At 35.7% G+C, this 18,382-nt stretch overlaps 3 protein-coding genes across 4 annotated transcripts; 1 reads left to right on the top strand and 2 right to left on the bottom strand.

The window, feature by feature from the left end:
- The first annotated feature begins 2,704 nt into the window (after positions 1–2,704).
- On the top strand, positions 2,705–6,662 carry LOC143366657 (SH3 domain-containing protein Dlish-like). Its single transcript, XM_076807889.1, has 5 exons — positions 2,705–3,164; positions 4,321–4,556; positions 4,783–5,157; positions 5,289–5,559; positions 6,319–6,662. Exons 1-5 carry the CDS (start codon positions 3,116–3,118, stop codon positions 6,591–6,593), a joined length of 1,206 nt encoding a protein of 401 aa, XP_076664004.1. The 5' UTR covers positions 2,705–3,115; the 3' UTR covers positions 6,594–6,662.
- On the bottom strand, positions 6,317–11,670 carry LOC143367281 (uncharacterized). The gene is made up of 5 exons (XM_076808917.1): positions 11,549–11,670; positions 8,914–9,206; positions 8,083–8,743; positions 7,234–7,456; positions 6,317–6,994 (listed from the first exon to the last, which is right to left on the bottom strand). The coding sequence occupies exons 1-5, from the start codon at positions 11,668–11,670 to the stop codon at positions 6,806–6,808; spliced, it is 1,488 nt and encodes a 495-aa protein (XP_076665032.1). The 3' UTR covers positions 6,317–6,805.
- LOC143366653 (uncharacterized) lies at positions 10,717–17,795 on the bottom strand. Of its 2 annotated transcripts, XR_013084780.1 has the most exons (8): positions 17,138–17,795; positions 15,053–15,115; positions 14,723–14,860; positions 14,497–14,658; positions 14,015–14,312; positions 13,765–13,928; positions 11,719–13,691; positions 10,717–11,648 (listed from the first exon to the last, which is right to left on the bottom strand). XR_013084780.1 is itself a non-coding variant. In XM_076807878.1 (7 exons), exons 1-7 carry the CDS (start codon positions 17,183–17,185, stop codon positions 12,516–12,518), a joined length of 2,049 nt encoding a protein of 682 aa, XP_076663993.1. In that variant the 5' UTR covers positions 17,186–17,795; the 3' UTR covers positions 10,717–12,515. The 2 variants fall into 2 exon arrangements, 1 of the variants encoding a protein (XP_076663993.1); XM_076807878.1 differs by having other exon boundaries at positions 10,717–13,691.
- Between the last annotated feature and the right edge of the window lie 587 nt (positions 17,796–18,382).

The following is an 18,382-nucleotide window of genomic DNA, read 5'->3' as shown; positions in this document are numbered from 1 at the left end:
CAACTGCAGGGTCCCCGGAGGTCCTCCAGGCCCGGAAGACCGACGACGACTGAGTACATGAAGCTCTGTGAGCTCCTTATCTAGACTTCGAGGAACGATGTCTCCCGATCAAAACAAGGTCGACGGTTAATTACAATTGCGAAATCCAACGAATTCTTCGGCAAAAATGGATTTTCTGCTAAAATATACGTTCCATTGGCTATTGCTATGACAAATAATGTTAACAACATTTACCCTAACCGCCCAGTAGAAATTATTATTAACTTTGATCGATAGAACTTGAGATATCAAGCAATTAGTAACATTTGATCTTGAATTTGCAAATGATTTTCTACGCCGAATGAATTCTCTTTTATTCTCAATGTTTAATTGTTCGATACATTAATGTTAATGCTTATACATATCATCTAGTATTATTTATAATGAATAAATACATTTTAGTGGAACTTGGTGTAAATGAATAGTTGCAGGAATATTTGGAGAAATATGAGTGACATACTTGTTTCTCCCCCTTAGTTACTAAGATCGACGAAGTATACGATAGAACCACGGTACTCTATGAAACACTTTTTGGCAGGCACAGGCACTGACTCTACAATCGCATTGCACACGATTACAGAAGCACTTCCTGTTTTTAAACGTCCTTCAGTTTCTGAAAAAGTCTTCTAGGTAACGGGTATATCTAAATGGAATCCTGTTAAAAGGCCTCCCACATGGTCCAGTAATCGATGAAATTTATGCGCGAATTGAGAAATCAGGAGACAATATGAACTATGACGTGCACACACTTCACTGAACCGATGAATTTCTCAGCGCTAGACAAAATTTTATTTCCCAATGCGGGTTTCAAAAGTAACTCGACTTGCAGTTGCATCCATGCACACCACGACACTCGTGCATCATGCAACCTTCTGCGAGTCTTTTAAGAATTAGATTTTACTGTAAATTTTAGTGTTGGCCATAAACTAATACTCGTAGCCAGTAATATCCAATTATTATTACTTCAAAAGTGCATTAGAATCTTGCGGGAATGTCAGTAACAGCGTGAATTTTTAATACTTTTCGGCGTACGATACGTGAAAAGGTTCTACTACACGCAAAGTACTAATAAGCAATGTCATCTTGCAACTTATAGCTTGCATGGGCTTTGAAGAAATACCATTTTTGTGCTTCATAGTGTCTTGATCCCTGAAATGGATTTTCGGAGAAAAATCGGCGTGAGTCGTTGACAAACCGAGCCAAAGCATAGCGTAGCAAAAGCCTACCTGTGCCAAACTCTCTCTCTAAACGAGTCACACGTATACAAGTACGCAAACACCTTTCAGCCTTTCAACACATGTCAGAGTAGTTGCTGAGCTGAACGCTGTTCATGAGCAGATGCCACTGCATTCAGACCTCAAATTATGGGTCGGTAATACAGTTTGGGTGGCGACACGAACATCTATAAGGTGATAGGTCTATGCTGTACCTCGTCTGTGTTGAAACCAATTATGGAGAGGTAAGAGATACTTTTTACCGTGGGTCGGTGATAAGGATAAAGAATGCGATCGTATTTGGATCGATTTCGTTTATTTAGTAATTGAAAAGTAATTTAGTATGCAATTCTTCATTTGCAGTGTTTTCATTTTTCTTAGCAGGGGCAGTTATTTTTCATGTCTATTAACTTTACCGACCTGTATGAATCGGTGGAATATGGTTCTCAGAGTTACCGTTTTTAAACATACAGTGCGCAACACAAGTCACAGTTCTTTCACGAAGTTGTTACTTCAGAGGTGGCACCAGGGGGGCCAAGCTTCCCTCTTACGAAAGTTGAAGCAGAGTTTGTAGCGCCTCCTACCAATGAGGTGCGTACTAAACTGTGAATGCGTGAATTGGTGTGAATCGGGACGTATGTGTATGTGTATACGTGTAATGTACCGTTTACTTTAAAACCTGTCCACGGATCGTCGCGCCAGCGACACGTATGCAGCAGATAGAAGGATAAACATTGAAATTGAATATTTCTTCTTTTCTTAGGAAAAGAAAATATATTCAATTGCTTTGTATATCCTTCTATCTGCTGCATACGCGTCACTGACGCGACAATCCATGGTCAGACGGCCTTAGAAAGGGTAAACCAGGGAAAGTGAGGACACTTCCTCGTGTCTGCGCCAAACATTTCTAAATGACGACGGTCGTCATGGTAACATTTCCCCAACGTCGAAAGGTTGTGTGTCGTGCTCACTGATACACGTAGGTATGTGTGTGTGATGTACCTAGCGCCTCCTACCAATACGGTGCTAACTAAACGGGAAAACTTCAGCCAAACAAAGACGGCTTGGTCCCCCTGGTCTAACCTAACAAATTTCATTTTCTGGGGACATTCCCTCATCTATTTTCCCTTTTCACTTAGAATTCCTTACTGCTAACGTAGAATATTGTAGCATAAACACATTTCAAGTAATTAAAATGTACAATGAATTTTCTACGTTTACAGTACCAGCCGACTTTCCGTTTAAATTTTTATAAGTATAACGGAACAGCTGAGAATTTCTTTCCTTATTCAAAATAGAATACAGAAATAGCAAACAGCTCCCTCTCGCGTTCACCGGGTAATCGTCGATCTATCGGTATTACCATTTCTGTGCAGATAAAAATGCTGCAATACCGACCTGCCGAATCTGCCAGGTCACGTGACGTGTCTACCCCCTTAAAAAGTTAACGGGATAACTGGATATCCTCGTGTGACATCTTCGTGTACACGATCGCATCGAAGTTTGCGTGTGTTGAATTTGTGTGTCGCTGAAGCGCCGTCTACCTGTTGCATTCACGACTATAGGCATCTAAATTCCAGTCTCATCCAATCCAAAATCCTTCGGGAGAACGAAGGACTAATTAGGTTTCTGGTGCGAGATTTTACTGTTGCATTTCTCGGGCATATTCGCGCACACGAATATACAAAGATTTTTCCAACTATTCGCCACGAGTTCGTCTGTTCCGCGGGGAAAGATTTTGCAACTTTTACTGGCATGCTTAATATATGCTTACCCCTGTTATGTCTCGCCTCGGTGATGTTCTGACACCTAACGATTCACGTCCTGGATATGTGATTTTGCGTGAGCTTTAGGAAAACAGAATGGCTTTCTTGTGTCCGGTGCGCATACGAAGGGGAAAGAAAAAGAAACGTGAGTAAAAAGCTTCGGGATAACGCCTCATTTTTTATTGATGTTAGTGCCCCTAAATTTCTGCACGGTGTGTAGCAACATTGTGGTATATTTTAATCGAGACTGTATGTAATTATTAAGGCTTAAAAATACTCGATATGAGTATGCTTCAAAGGTTTTCGTATTATTATAATTTTTTATGTTAGAAATGTTATTTGAAACATTTCATTGGAATAGTACATGTAATTTGAAATGTTCAAGAAGTCAGGTAAATACTTTTCTTTTATAAATCTCTGCAAAGTATTGTTTGTTTCATTAATTCGATTTATTTTAAGTTATACATATTTATATATAATTATCATGAACCATTTTGTAATACTTCAATTTTAATTCTTACAGTATTTAGTAGACCATGAATTTTCGACTTTGAAATAATCTTACTCATGCCTTAGAAACACATAAACTATAAACTGAAGTATTTGGAAATGTCCATTTAAATTAGCCTGGTGTTCCATAGAAGAAGAGAAGATGTTTTAAACAAAAGTTGTCTTCTTTTAAAATGTAGTGATAAAAAAATGAAATTGTTTAATTGCATAATTGCGATGGTTTAAGTTTTAACATTAGCTACTTATTTCAATCATTCCCTAACTAGTATTGTTTATTAATAATCATTAACCAGAGATCAGTAACATTACGTGAACTCTGAACCACTGATTCGCCAGTCGCACATGGAATATAATAAAAGCTGGTGCTTTCTGTGTAGTATAGCTGTTAGGATTAATCCCCAGTCATGACTATCAAGCACTACGGAACAACTTTTATTAAGAGCATCGTTTTCCTTTAGAAATGTAGGATTTATTTAAGTAACTCATTTTATAATATTTTTATACAATATGGTGTGCAAACGTGCTGTGCGTCTACGAGATGTTGTCGTAAGAAACTCTAGGGTCTGAATGGTATATCCCCATAGGTCCGTGATCTCTAACACAATCGTAGAGGACAACATCAACAAATACAAAGAGAGCGAACGAGGCACAGGCGGTGCAAGCCGACGCGAGCGAAGAACCCCTCTTCCCCCTTGCGGTTCTGAGGACCATCTTCTCGTCGACGCACAGTACATTATGCGAAGAGGAGGAGTAATACAATAATAAAAGATTTTCAATTTTCTACAATCCAGCTGGAGTGCACAATTTCAATTTGGATAAAGACTGTGTCGGAGCAGGAGGAACAGGACTGGGTTTGGGAACTAAAGTACCATTGCCTCCTGGTCGTATAACGGGAAGCGCTAGTATCGAGACTTTAGTCAGAGTAGGCATCGAAAAGGAAAATGGACTTTCGCCGGATAGTAAAATGGTCATTGTTCATGATTTTACCCCCTGCGTCGATGACGAGCTTCAAGTGAAACGAGGCCAGGTTAGCAGTTTTTTTATCCTATACTTTCATGTGATATTAAAAAAGAGAAAAGAAAATGTAAATAACACTTTGTATGTTTCTCTTAATTCTGTCTTCTTGTATTTGCTTCATATTTGTGAATACTATGTGTTCGCAGTATTTTTCAACATTAATTCCATTCTGTTTGACGTTGAATGTAAACTGCATTTTTGATGGTGTTGTTTTGTTTGTTTTTTGCATGTTTTAGGTTGTAAATGTTTTGTATAGAGAGAATGATTGGGTGTATGTAATAGCAGCTGATACACGTATGGAAGGCTTTGTACCACATTCGTATTGTGCACCTTACACATCACAACTTGCTGAATTAACACTCGCTACTCTTATGAACAATGTAAAAAAGAAACTGCCCAGGTCTAACGAGACTGATTGTGATTTTGCTGGTACAGGTCGTTCACAAACAGTAGATGCACAACAAACTGACACTGGATCAGCGTCAGACTGCGAGAGTTATGCTCGTAATGTCACCACTGCTGACGTAAATGTTAATCGATCTAATATTACACAGTCTCAAAATTCTATTCAAACTATATCCTCTCAGCCAGATGTACATCCTTTCTTCAAGGTGTGTATACAAATGTTTTAGCATAACGTCTACCTATTTTTTGTCAAAATATATGTATATACTTATTCTGTAGAACGAATTTATGGAAGTGCAATGAATATATTTTAATGTATTTGAAATGTTCATTACAGGATCCATCAGCTGGAAGATACATTGTGCTTTATACTTTTGTGGCTAGAGATGAAAACGACGTTAGCGTAGAGAGAGGTGAATTTGTAACTGTACTTAATCGAGATGATCCAGATTGGTTTTGGGTACTTAGACATTGCGATGGAAATGAGGGATTCGTGCCATCTGGATTTGTATATCCAGGACATGTTCTTCATTCTTATGCAACAACTACTACTACAACTACCACCACTACTACTGCAGCCACAACATCTGCAGAAACACATAGTTTAGGTTTGTTTCGTTTTCCTTTTATTATCATATTAATAAAATCAACTTCATCTTCGGTGCAGTGTTTATAATTTTATCGGGGGCGGATTTGGAGATTTGGCGCCCCTAGGCTAACAAGTGTCTGCCGCCATTTCCGGGAAATATCAAATGTTTTAATTTAAAAAAGTTGGGGCAATTTCAAAATTAATTTAATATGGCAGCTCACATATGAGTTATTGCTAATTCGCTACGTTAAAAAGGAGTGAATTGTTTTTAAAGTTGTCTTAGCCTCTGTGTTCAAACTTCCCCCAATTTCTTTCGCTCAAAATTTGTCGCTCCCTCAAATTTATCCCTCCCCAAAATTGTCGTTTTTCAAAATTTGCCGCTCCCCAAAATTTGTCACTCTCCCAAATTTACCGTTTTCCAAAATTTGCCGTTCCCTAAAATTTGTTACTCCTCAAAGTTTGCCGCCCTAGGCTGCATCCCACGTAGCTTATACACAGATCCGCCCCAAAGTTTATTGGAAATAGTTTATTATATTATAAAATTAGAAATATGTTTTAAGAATGTTTATAAGAATGCTATAACTCTCAATATAGCTCAGGTCTGGATCTCAATGAAACGTTCCACACTACTCAGACTTAAAATTTCCAGATATCCACATCGTTATTGAATATACATTAGAAGTAAAATTATACAGTTCCATCCCATTTATTATAGAATAACATATACTTTTCACAGAAAGTCTGACTCGAACTTGACCAGTTTTCTTTCTGTTTAAAGGAAAAGGAAGCAACACTATGCCGGGGAATGAATCATTGCTGCAAAAAGGTTTGCGTGACTTTCGGGATGAAACGAATGGTACAGAATTGGTTGTGCTGTACGATTATAAGGCGCAGGCGCCAGATGATTTGTCTGTGAGGAGAGCTGACTGGATATATGCAGATTTGGGGAATCAAACGGTAGATGGGTGGTTGTGGGCGTATGCGCCAAAAACTCGGAAATATGGTTTCATTCCAAAGGCGTATGCTCGCCCTCCCGCTATGACGAGCTTATGATACAAATTATAATTTTGTATATCTTTGCATTCTATGCATATATTCAATTAATAAAGTACTTTTATACAATACTGCATTTTAAAGCGATATCCAAAAGAAATGCCGGCACAGGTGCACTACACTTTTCCATGTGTAAGTACTTCCTTTTATTAACACCGCTAATGGAGATATTGGAATTTAATATTATATACCTATGTATTTTTATAGTACGTCTAATGTACAGTAACATTAACATTGAGTGTAGCACAGTCGGACATAATGTGACTAAGGAGACCTTCGTGAAGAACTATGCAATCACCCGCTGAAAAGATATCTTGAGGACATTGGGCTGTTCTTAACGAGTTCACCGGACCTGTGTATGTCAGGGAACGGAAGCCTTCATTATCAATCTTATCCACAGCCTGTCGCGGAAATAGCCCATTTTTCATTATACGCATATCATTTGCTATGTACATAGGTATATAACCATTTGTTTACTTAGGGCCAATTCAGACGAGCGATGCAGCGTCGTTGAGTTCTCGCACCGGTACATGTATGTAAATCTCTCTATATACATATATGTACCGGTGCGAAATCGCAAAGACGCCGCATCGCTTGTCTAAATTGACCCTTAAACGTTCTTTTCGATGAATTAATATACCTGAATACTACATAGAAGTTTCTCTGTCGTATTTCCAATGTCCAGTCCAGCAATCCAGGCAATAATCACATCTTTCTCGTGGTAATCTCTTTTGTTATGAATTTTGTCAGTGGACACATATTGATCTGTGCAGTGTAGTCGGGCAGCTAGTACTGGTAATGGTAAGCGATTTCGGAATTTTGGGTTGATTTGACTACCGTTAAACAGTCTTGCAACAGGATCTCTTGTTACGATAAGTTGTGGTATTTACATAGGTATTAAAGAACAGGAAAAGTGATTGTTAACATTATATTAGAAATATTGCATTTTGGCGTTGATATAGAATACAACGTAAATGTCTCGGTGACAATTAAATACTTTTAATTTTATTAACTGCCTGAATTATAATTTAATCTTCTTTTATTTACTACATATTTAGGTAAATCATACAAATTCAATAAAACGTTACCGTTGATTTTGTTTTATGCCTTCTTTGGCTTATAAAATGCCCATAGCTTTAGAAACTTTAGTATTTATTTAGTAGGGATGGGTTTCTCGAAATCCCAGAAAGTTTCGAAAATTCGAAACTTTGCACTGTTTTTGTGATTCGAAAATCTCAAAACTCAGATAAGAAAAAGTATAAAATCAGGGAATAAAGAATCGTTCGCAACGTTCCTCGGGGATTTGTATATTGTTATATTTTGTTTAACCACGGTCAATGGAGATTTATGGAAAAATTTTGTTGACTTCAGTTCTTAAAGCAAGATATTCCACTTACAAAACAGAATCAGGACTTCAATTTTCGGGAATTTAAAAATTAGCTTCGAACCCAGCCCTAATAATTAGGTATATATTTACTAATATACTCACGATAGTTTACCGGAAACCAGAAGAAGAGCCAGGCACCGACTGGAATCCAACGTTAAGGCACTGAAACTGACGATGAGCGTACTCTTAAGACCTGGCTCCACATTCAAAATGGGCACTTCTGGATGGTCGAAAATGAAGTGGTGCGTCAATGCAGAAAAAGCAACGTTTATGGCGCAATCGATCCGCGGGCAACGGATCGGTCTGCGAGAACATTCCGCAGTAATTTGTCCATTAATTTTAGCTTCGGATATGTGCGTGTCTGGATGTCCCTTTTTAAATAAGTTATATTGACTATGTTGTTGCCTTTGTATGACGTCACCTTTGGTTCTTTTCTCTCGAATATTACTTTGATCTTTAATTCGTTCATAGTCAGAACTTTCCTCGGAATCATGAACATTGTAAGGTCCTAAGACATTTTTGTCAATATTGGGTGCTATGCTCGGGCAATTTTGAATCCAAGGTTTAGTGTACGATTCCTCGTCGTTAATAGGCATACATTGCTGTGCACGTTGATAATGCTTAAGATAGTATTCTGGCGGCTGCCGTGGGAGTTGCATCTTATTTGAACGCGTGTATAGGGAATTCAAGCTGGTGTTGCTTTCCCGCAATAAACTTATGTTCGATTGTTGGACTTGCGCGTGACAAAGAACGCAACCAGAATCTGCAATATGCAATTGTAATCTCAGACTTTCGGTCTCTGTTTCTTTAGTTCAACTTAGAATAATTGTATCAATTTAATTCTCATCAATTGGGAATATGTTTGTTTTAAAAAATATAATTTTTTAGTAGATTTGTAGCAGAATATAATTGCAAAAGGCTGTATTAATTAACCTGATGGAATTGTGAAATGTTGAACACAACGGTGGCATAATGCATGCTCTTTAGAGCAAGAGGCATTTTGATTAAAATTTGAATTTATGTCTTCTAGAGTAAGGTGACAAATGGCGCAAAGTCCAAGCATCATATTTATTTGCTGTGGCAGTATTCCTTCGATTTCTATTTTATCATCTCTTTTTCTTTCTTCTTTCGCTATTCTGATCCTACAATGTTTCTCCTCTTGTGCCTTTCTCTCATTATTCAGTTCTCTTAAATCTGCACACTGAAAGAATTTTGTTATTTTGTTACTACAGCCAATGAAAAGGCAAAAATGATTGTTTCTAATTTATTAATTCTTATCAATTTCAAACTGTTTTTCTTAAAGTAGAATTTAAATATAATTCAGCCTTCATCATTCTCTCCTTTAATGTATCTCTGTTAAGCTTCTTGTAATTTTATTAAACTCTTGATAATTAGTAACCAAATTTTATTACTCTAATATACAAAATGCTTGAAAAAATCATTTGTAATAAACAGAAAATCTCGATACTTTCATTTAGTACTATTTAGCAATTCTATTTAAATAACTGGCTATATAACAAGCTATATATTTTCATCGAATAATTTTAGAAGTTAAAAAAAGCCTATTTCCGAAATTATAAATACGTGAAAAAATAATTGCTTGTTCATTGAAATTAAAATTCAGGTGGGACGCGTCAATCTACCCATCGGCTCACGATTTCAAAACTTGTGTCGTTTGAATACTCAATCACGTGCCTCGTTCTGATTCTTTATTGGGTCATATAAGTTCGCTTTGTTAACTCGATAATTTTCCATTTCCTTTTGTAGATTCTCAGGTCAGGTCGTATATCTCTTTAGACTTTAAACGATAACCTTTTCAATGGCCGTCTGTCGTGATCTGTCAAAGTGCGCTACCCCAAGTCACAAAATTTATTAATTTTGCTCTAACATTTGCCAACAGGACTTTGGTATGTTTTAGCGAGGACGTGGATCATGCTTTCGAATACATCGTAAATTTTCCAATTTTCTCTACTATTCTTTCAAAAAAATTTAACGATTGTCTTGTTGCGATATAACACATTTTTTAAATACATTTTCACGGCACTGAGCAGGCAATGGCAATTACAGTTTTTAAATTTTTGGCGCTACTGAACTATAGTTATTATCTCTAGGATAATAATAATAATTGTCGATGACTTTACTCACAATTCCTGGTGAAATATTTTACGTAAAAATTCCGAATGAACAGAAGCTTTAAATGCATGTGCGTATAAAATAGTTTGCGAACGATCTATGTTACCGGAAATTATGTTCAATTAAAAATCGGAAAATAACCGGATTTTCAGGGGTCAATTACACCCCCTTAGTGCGAATTTGAGCAGCAAACAAAAATTGCGTTGTAATCAGGAAGGAATCCCCTACATATTTACAAAGTTTCAGAATTTTTTTAATTTCCGGCTTCGGGATCGTCCTTTGTAAGTAAATAAGTTACAATTTCTGCTGTAGATAAATGAAATGTTTACTAAAAGCAAACATAGACATCGCGAGTAAAGTATGTTGACAAATTCTGTATGTTTAATTACTTTATGCAGTTTACATTAATTTGAAGGAATAACGTTTCCGTAAAACAAATCGGTCGAAAATTATAGAACGTAAATGACGAAAATGAAGCATACACAATATATTATAGTAAATGGAGTACTTGTAATAACTTCGACTTCAAAGCAATCTAAAGAGAACCTAAACAAAAAGATACTTCTGTACATTATACTAGATAATAACAAAATCAACTTCAAGTATATTTTCTTCATGTTTAATAAACATGTCTATCGCTACATGAAATTTCCATTCGCTGGTTACATTTTTATAAAAGTTATAATTACAAATTTTTTTATCTAAGGAGTGTCCTAAAACTTTTTTCCTCAGTTTTATTACAAAAAGGTAATCATACATGCATAAAAAACCACATTAACACTTTCAATGCCTTTCTAACTGATTAAGAACTGCATCTTGAGACCCTCGTATGTAATAAATTTGAGTTTTCCCTTGGTAATATTTACATTGTCATTTTATAATCCCATAACATTAATATGTAAAGAAAAGCAATACAACATTAATGATATAATATGCAACCTATACAGTAATCAACAATTTTTCTTACGATGTGAAACGAACGCTGTCAATCATTTTCATAAATTTTTGTTCACAAATTTAATATGTACACAGTCATCGTTACTAAAGTAATCACGCTTAGTATACAGCAACCATAATATATATTTTTGTACTCAGAAATATAAGTAAAGCATCTTCGATGTAACCTTTTACACAAGATTTTAAACAACATTTTTGTGAAGTAAACCGTTTGATAAATGAAGTGTTTTTTAAAAGATACGAGAAACTATGAAAATATTGTATGACTGCAAGAAAAAGACTCCATAAGGTTTGTCAAGCGTATAAACAGGTAGATCGATGTTTATATTACCACGTAAGTTACAGTACAGAAGAGCTAATAAATAGAGGTGTGCGAGAACCCGAAAATGTCGGGTCGGGATCGGGACGGGTTCCCCAGGGTTTCAGAATTCCCGAAAGTGTCGAGATTCGTATTATTAGAACTGACTGATGTTTGTACTTCGGAAAATCAACAATGTCTCTACACTTTTTCTTACGATTCGTTGAATGTGTGATGTCGTGCTCATTAAACGGGTCCTTGAAATTTTCGGGAGTCCCGACTTTCTCGAGAATCTCGGACATTCTCGGGAATCCCGAAAATTTCGGGAACTCGACCCGACCCGTCCTGACCCTGGGGTTCCCGACATTTTCGGGTTCTCGCACACCTCTACTAGTAAACAATAGGTAGTAGCACAAATAACTTATGAATAACATAATATTCTGGTAATACGATTTCGTTATAACAACTTCTAAAAAGTATAATAGGCCTCGCTAGAATATTACTATATACTTTATAGTAACTAGTGTAACGCGGAAATTTTGACTACGAAGGCGCATAGTTAGCAAGAGCGCTACAAAATTCGGAGGGTACGCTGGAAGTAAACAGTAATAGTTTAATTGATTTTTACACTACGCACGATTCATTCGAAACAAGTATGAAATATGTACTCGTATAATATTATGCAAAATTTTTGTTACAATTCCTCTATTTGTATTCGTCTCGTTTCACATAGGTTCTTCTTATACATAGCGCTTTTATGGAATTATCCAATCCGCATCGCAAAATCACATATATGCAAATTGACATGAAACTACAAGTACAAGTACATCTAAAAGAAACATAATTGTATATGTTCGACCTTGGCGTAACGTGATTATTAAACAATTCTATTGTTTGATTGATTTACTTCACGTTGTCAATTAAAGATAGTACGTTTCAATATAAAATTTATATCTATTTGGCAGATGTTTGTAAAGTTAATATTTAGTTCTTGTATCACTGAAAGGAAAATAATGCAAATCTCATTTACAAAATTAAATACTAATTTCCGTCCACATGACAATCCTTAAATCTGCTAAAGACTTTCATGCACCAAGTTCATCTCGTAATTTATCACATCCCTTTATTTGGTTGAATGTTTTATTCTTTATCTTGGAACCCTTAGAAATAAATTGTCCTTCGAGTCTGCCAATCTATCCGTGCTTCTACTTTTCGTGTTATTTAAACGCAAGCCATTCGACGACATTAAGTTCTGCTTCTCGTATAGAGTAATCATGCTGTAGCTTTTGCCTTTACTGTCTGCCAATGAATACGTTTTCTCAAACAACGACAGCAGTGGCAACTCATTGATGCTTGATACTTTCTCCGTTAATCTCTCAGAGTACTTATTAGGATCGCTAGCTTGCTTTTTGTTCAGAGAGTTTGCGCGTGGTGAACTTACTACGTATTTCAATTTCACTGGCGACGGACTAGGATTGTTAGATAAGAATTGGGAAGAATTAGACCTGAACAACCGCGAGTTTACTTTGCTATGAGTATTCAACTGTGTACGATGCGCGTTTTTCTTGGCATGTAGGCCACTGTTACAAGCTTCTTTCGTTTTAAATAATCCACTATCGCACTTTGAATCTGCGACTGGTTTATTAAATTCAAGATTATCAGTCTTATTATCTAAAGTATCACCTAAACTTTGATATTTCTCCATAGATATGATATCAACATTCAAAGTTGAATTAATATCGTTATTGCTTTGAGATTTATTACAATTAGAGCCAAATTTGAAGACCTCATTTGGCACATATTCCGACGCGCTTCGAGCTTCCACCTTTCTAGCGGATTTCGATCCTAAACTCGTTACACTAATTTTCGTGGGACTATTACTCAACGATTTTGATGTACCACTTTTTATATCAACCGTACATTTCTTTACCACTATTGGATCAGCGATATTATTTGCCGTGCTTGGTCCTTCAACGCGCGTCATTAAGGACACATTTGCCAATGGATTTTTTAAAGTTGGAAAGTTCTTTAACAATTTCTTAAATTGATTTATATTGTGCATAGGAAATTCTCTATTCTGCGAAAAGTTGCAGCTTGACTCCTGCGTTAAATTACCCGACTTTGTAGCCTCTTCGCTATAAGAATGTAAATTGGATATATTCGAGTCCTTACTATCATGATCCAGTACTGAGCTCCCGACAGATAAATTTAAATTCTTCAATTTAGCTTGTAATTCTAACTCCCATTGAGAAGAAGTTGCTTCGCTTCCATCGACTGATCTCTTTCCAAGATGTTCGCTATCTTCCTGTGATTGGTAATTATCCTGCAACATAATAAATGATGAATAATAAATACAGATTATCATTGAAACAGAAATTACTATGAGTTTTACTAACATTGTATTCTTCGGTCCTATTACACTTATTAAACTGATTATTCGTAATATCTTTCATCGTATTGCCATTTAATTGACTAAATTCCATGTCGTAATTTACAATCTTCTGTGGGCTAACCAGTTCTGCACCGACACCTGGTTCCCGAGGTCCATTGGCTATAAAGTCTACAATCAGAAACGATTTTTCATTGAAGATTAAATGACGATCTAATTCTAAATTATCAGTTCTCAATTAATATTAGTAAACATACCAGAATCTCGTCGTTGTTGATGAATTTGATTACTAATCTCCTCTAATCTACGGAGGCTCGTGGCATAATTAGTTTTTGCTTCCTGTATTGCTTTTTGTAAACATTCGACTCTCTCCTTTTGTGTCGCTAACATTTGATCGCACTGAGCTTTCACTTCAAAGTATGGCCGTGCTTTTGTTATAGAACGATGATGTCTTTCTTCTAAAAGTAATAATTTATTTTCGGCGTCATGGAAGAGCAGCGCTCTTCTATAATGCTCCCGACCACATTCTGCTTTCTGATTTTCTGCGTCCATGACCTAGGGAAGATTGTAACAACGTAAAGTTAAACTTAAGCAGAATTCTCTTCGCTGTTTTTAATTAAGCAGTTACATACATTTAGCTGCGACGAAAATGAATGATTTTACGAACTTTTTTTAGGGGTTTTATTAAAACAAATTACATTGAAATAAAATGTAATAATTCACTTTATGAATATCTTACTTTAAGTGTTGCATGATTCAACATATCCTGCCAAGCCTGATCGAAATTCCATTCGTGCTGATGCGACATAAATCGACTTTCAGCTAAGGCTACAGTTTCCTTTGCTGCTGCGTGAATTTCGCTCGCTCTTTGGAATAATTGAGCTTGCTGTTGACATTGTACCTGTACAAAAATATTTAATGATTTGCCCTTTGAAATCTAAACAACTTTTTACACTCTTTCTCACCTGAGCTCGCCGCGCTACTTCGAGTGCTTCGTAGTAACATCTTGCTCTATCAACGCAACCATTTCCTACTTTATTTAAAATTTCCTTTAATCGTTTTGTCGTCTCGGACAACAATTGCCTGAAAGCAGTGTGAGCTTCCTGGATAATAAACATTCAATTCTGAATTAATTTTGTAAACTGCAATTCTTTTTAAAACATACTAAGTAATACTTTAAATTACTAGTATTTTTTATACCTCAAAATCTAATTATTATTTTACAAGCTTATTGTAGACTCGTATACTTTGTGATGAATCAATTTCATTAATAGGAGCACTATAATGTAACTTACATCTAATTCAGTTTCAAGTTTATTTATATCATCCGTTGCGTCGTTCAACTTTTCCAACTCGATCTGAAATTTAATAAGTTTTCCATTAATTTTCCGCCAGGAAACACAAAACAATCTTTATTGAAAAATTCCATAAATGACATTCTTTGTTATTAGAACATGGAAATGCTTTATCATTAATTGATTATAATACGTAAGATAAAATTTTTCGCTCTTCCCGAACACTCAATAATTTCATATCATATCTTATCTTAATTCATATGCCAGGTCATACTAATAGTAAGATAAATTGATCATGTTATAAAACTATAACTTCCTCAATGGTACCCGACATTTTATAATATTTGAAATTTTTTAACACTACTACTAAGGATTCTTATTATATTCTAAATTTCATAATAATAAATAATGATTTTGATTACGGTACGCTTTCTTTATACGTCACGTTTCTATTTTATATTTAAGCTCTGTGAAATCGCCTCCATTTATTTCAATGAAATTGTACATTCTCTTTGTTCCATTCCTAACAGATATCAAAAGAAATTCAGTAGATAGGAAAAAAAGATTATTTTTGCTATTCTGACTTTCTTAATGCAACGGGAGTGAAATAATAGCAGGAGAAACATCAGAATATAAATTAAGAAACTGAAAATAAAATAATGTAATGCTGGGCCCATAACCAGTGTAATGGTTATTTAAATAAAACACGAACAGCGTTTGGACATTCAAACAAATATATATATATTATAAACTTTGGATGCGTTACTCATACGGTCGCAAGCAATTTCTTGAAACTCTAAATGATATCATGTTCTTTTTGTATCTTTTGTTACGTTACTATTACAGCAGCGGCAAAAGAAAGTTTACAACTTTTAAAATCGCATAACTTTTTTAGAATTGTTCCAAACAACATGCTAAGTGACGTGTTTTGTCATTTAGCGAACTAATCCTTCCAGCTTCTAAAAAAGAAAACTCATGTCATTTGGACCAATTCAAAAAAAGTTATGCGATTTTAAAAGTTGTTAACTTTCTTTTGTCCGCCACTGTATGTCAGCGGTTTATCGAAAGTTTATAATATTGTTATAACGAGGCATTCTCCCATTAGGCATTATAAAGATTTAATAACAGAACACAATAACACAAAGGAACTGTATTGAATACAAGAACTATAAAGTCGTGAACGGTAGTTATGGTCGCAGCCATTCTGCTCTCAAAGGGGTCTGGTTTATGAGTGACAGAGCTTGACAGGAGATTGATTCGATCGTTGTTGATTCTTATCGTTGTCGCGAGCACCAGTAGGCCTTCAACTCTTCTTCATAGGGTGCTCGCAACAATATATATATGTATTTGTTTGAATGTCTGAACTCTATTCGTGTTTTATTTAAGTACCCATTACTATTAAGATAGAAAAGAAGTTAATCGATAAAATTACATGTTATGGGTTTGTTGGCAAAAATGACATAGGCAGTACCACTGAGCATGCCATATTCTTTCGAGCTGGCAAAATATTGCCTTTACAAAAAAGCACAAATAATATTAAACACTTAAAGGGCAGATAAATCCACATGGCCTATCCTTTAACTGTTAAAAAGTTAGAAATAGGTGGCTTGGCAATATAAAATTCTACTAAATCCTCCATCAAACATGCAACATAAAGTCCATCATTCTAGTCTATTCATTGAAACTTTGTACGTCGAGATAATAATCAGTGAACAGAAATGAAAGAAAAGTATTGTTTTATGGTGACTATATATATATGTATTGCTCGCAGAATTGCCCTACAGTAAAGAATTATTCTATACAGAGCTTTTCTATGATAAAGATTTAAATCCACTTATCGAGTCTCTTACATACATTAGTGTCATTAAGTTATTTATATACGATGTTCGTAAAGCGAGAATATACAAAGGAAAAGAAGTGAAAGCAAAGTGGAACACGGTACCAGGCTGTGTTAGGCGTTATAATCACGTTTACCGATTATGCTTATTTATACATAGAAGCTATCAGAAATACGCATTTCTCGACAAATGCGTTCGAAATAATACTAGTGCTATAAATAGAGGAAGTGTCATTAACGATAATTACCTGTACGCGGGGATCTAAAGATCCATCGGCGTTATCCGTGACATCCATGCTCTAGCTTCTGACGTTTAGTCGAACCTAACTCACAATTACGACAGTCATTTCATCGCGAGCCTGCACACACGTACGATCATCCGAAGCACAATGAATATTGAATACATTATTCTTAACGCGTTAAATCCTATACTGCCGTTTACATTTCGAAAAGGAATGACGACAAACAATTACGCGCAGCATTGGCGTAGACGCCTGTGAACTTTAGTTGCGAGTTATGTGTATGTGTGTATATATATTTTACGTAAAACATGAGCTTGGCGAATGTTACACTGTTGCCTATTAAATCTATACGCGTATCGAGTACATGAATGGGAGTATATACATGGTAGATTGATATTAACAATTAATGAAAATATGTGTATGGAAAATTAAATGCTTTACTGAGTATAACGGAGTTTGATGATCTGATTGGACACTTGATGATGCGCGATGTGACGCATCGTGTCATTTGATTCAACCTCGGAAATGAAGGGAGATTTCTATGTAACGATACAAGATGATAACCGTGTGAAGCTAGGCTACACTCCACCTTGCATTTGATGCGATTAATTGGGCAGGGCCGGCCTTCTCTATAAAGGGACCCGGATGCAAGAAATATTTTGGGGCAGCAAACAATTTCTCAATGGTAAAAGGGGTCGTCCTTAAATTACGTAAGGCCTTTTAGGGGTGGAGGGGGTCGTGAATTTTTTACGTTTTCTTATAACGGGGGGAGTCAGGTAGCGTCTTACGTAATATTTTTTTAACCTAATTTTCAATAAATACAAATTCTATCATTAATGTTCCAGAAAAGTAGTTTTAGTTTAAATTTCCCGAAACCGAGTTAAATGAATTATATAAACCTTTAAAAGAATTTTAACAACTGAAAAAATATTACGCAAGGAAGAGGTTGGAATATTAAATCTTACGAATTTTTATGCTGGGGGAGGGAGGGGTTAAGAATTCGCCAAAATTACCCTTACGTAATTTAAGGACGACCCCGAAGAGAATAAAATCTTTTCTCGAAGAAAAGGATAATCAGGGCCCGATCTAGGGGGCGCAAACGGGGCAACCGCCCAGAGCGGCAAATTTGGCAGCAGCAAAATTGGTAGAAAGAGAAAATAACTAAAGAATATAAAATAAAAGAAACAAACAAATAAATATCATTAAATACAAATATCAGTTTTTTATTCGTCTTTATTTTCTTCCGTTTTC

This window comes from Andrena cerasifolii, chromosome 3 (genome assembly GCF_050908995.1).
Source record: "Andrena cerasifolii isolate SP2316 chromosome 3, iyAndCera1_principal, whole genome shotgun sequence".
NCBI classification, from domain to species: Eukaryota; Metazoa; Arthropoda; class Insecta; order Hymenoptera; family Andrenidae; genus Andrena; species Andrena cerasifolii.
The sequence above is the reverse complement of the archived record's forward strand: the minus strand, read 5'-3'. Positions and strand labels throughout refer to the sequence as shown.

Excerpts from the sequence above, each read along its gene's own strand:
- LOC143367281 (XM_076808917.1), bottom strand. The coding sequence starts at position 11,670 with ATGTCCGAGATTCTCGAGAAAGTCGGGACTCCCGAAAATTTCAAGGAC. Across the intron at positions 8,744-8,913 it reads ACATTTCACAATTCCATCAG|ATTCTGGTTGCGTTCTTTGT; the intron begins GTTAATTAATAC and ends TGCATATTGCAG. Across the intron at positions 6,995-7,233 it reads AACTTCTATGTAGTATTCAG|GCTGTGGATAAGATTGATAA; the intron begins GTATATTAATTC and ends TTTCCGCGACAG.
- LOC143366657 (XM_076807889.1), top strand. The coding sequence starts at position 3,116 with ATGGCTTTCTTGTGTCCGGTGCGCATACGAAGGGGAAAGAAAAAGAAA. Across the intron at positions 4,557-4,782 it reads TTCAAGTGAAACGAGGCCAG|GTTGTAAATGTTTTGTATAG; the intron begins GTTAGCAGTTTT and ends TGCATGTTTTAG. Across the intron at positions 5,560-6,318 it reads TGCAGAAACACATAGTTTAG|GAAAAGGAAGCAACACTATG; the intron begins GTTTGTTTCGTT and ends TTCTGTTTAAAG.
- LOC143366653 (XM_076807878.1), bottom strand. The coding sequence starts at position 17,185 with ATGGATGTCACGGATAACGCCGATGGATCTTTAGATCCCCGCGTACAG. Across the intron at positions 14,313-14,496 it reads TGAATCATGCAACACTTAAA|GTCATGGACGCAGAAAATCA; the intron begins GTAAGATATTCA and ends AATCTTCCCTAG. Across the intron at positions 13,929-14,014 it reads TCAACAACGACGAGATTCTG|ACTTTATAGCCAATGGACCT; the intron begins GTATGTTTACTA and ends TTCTGATTGTAG.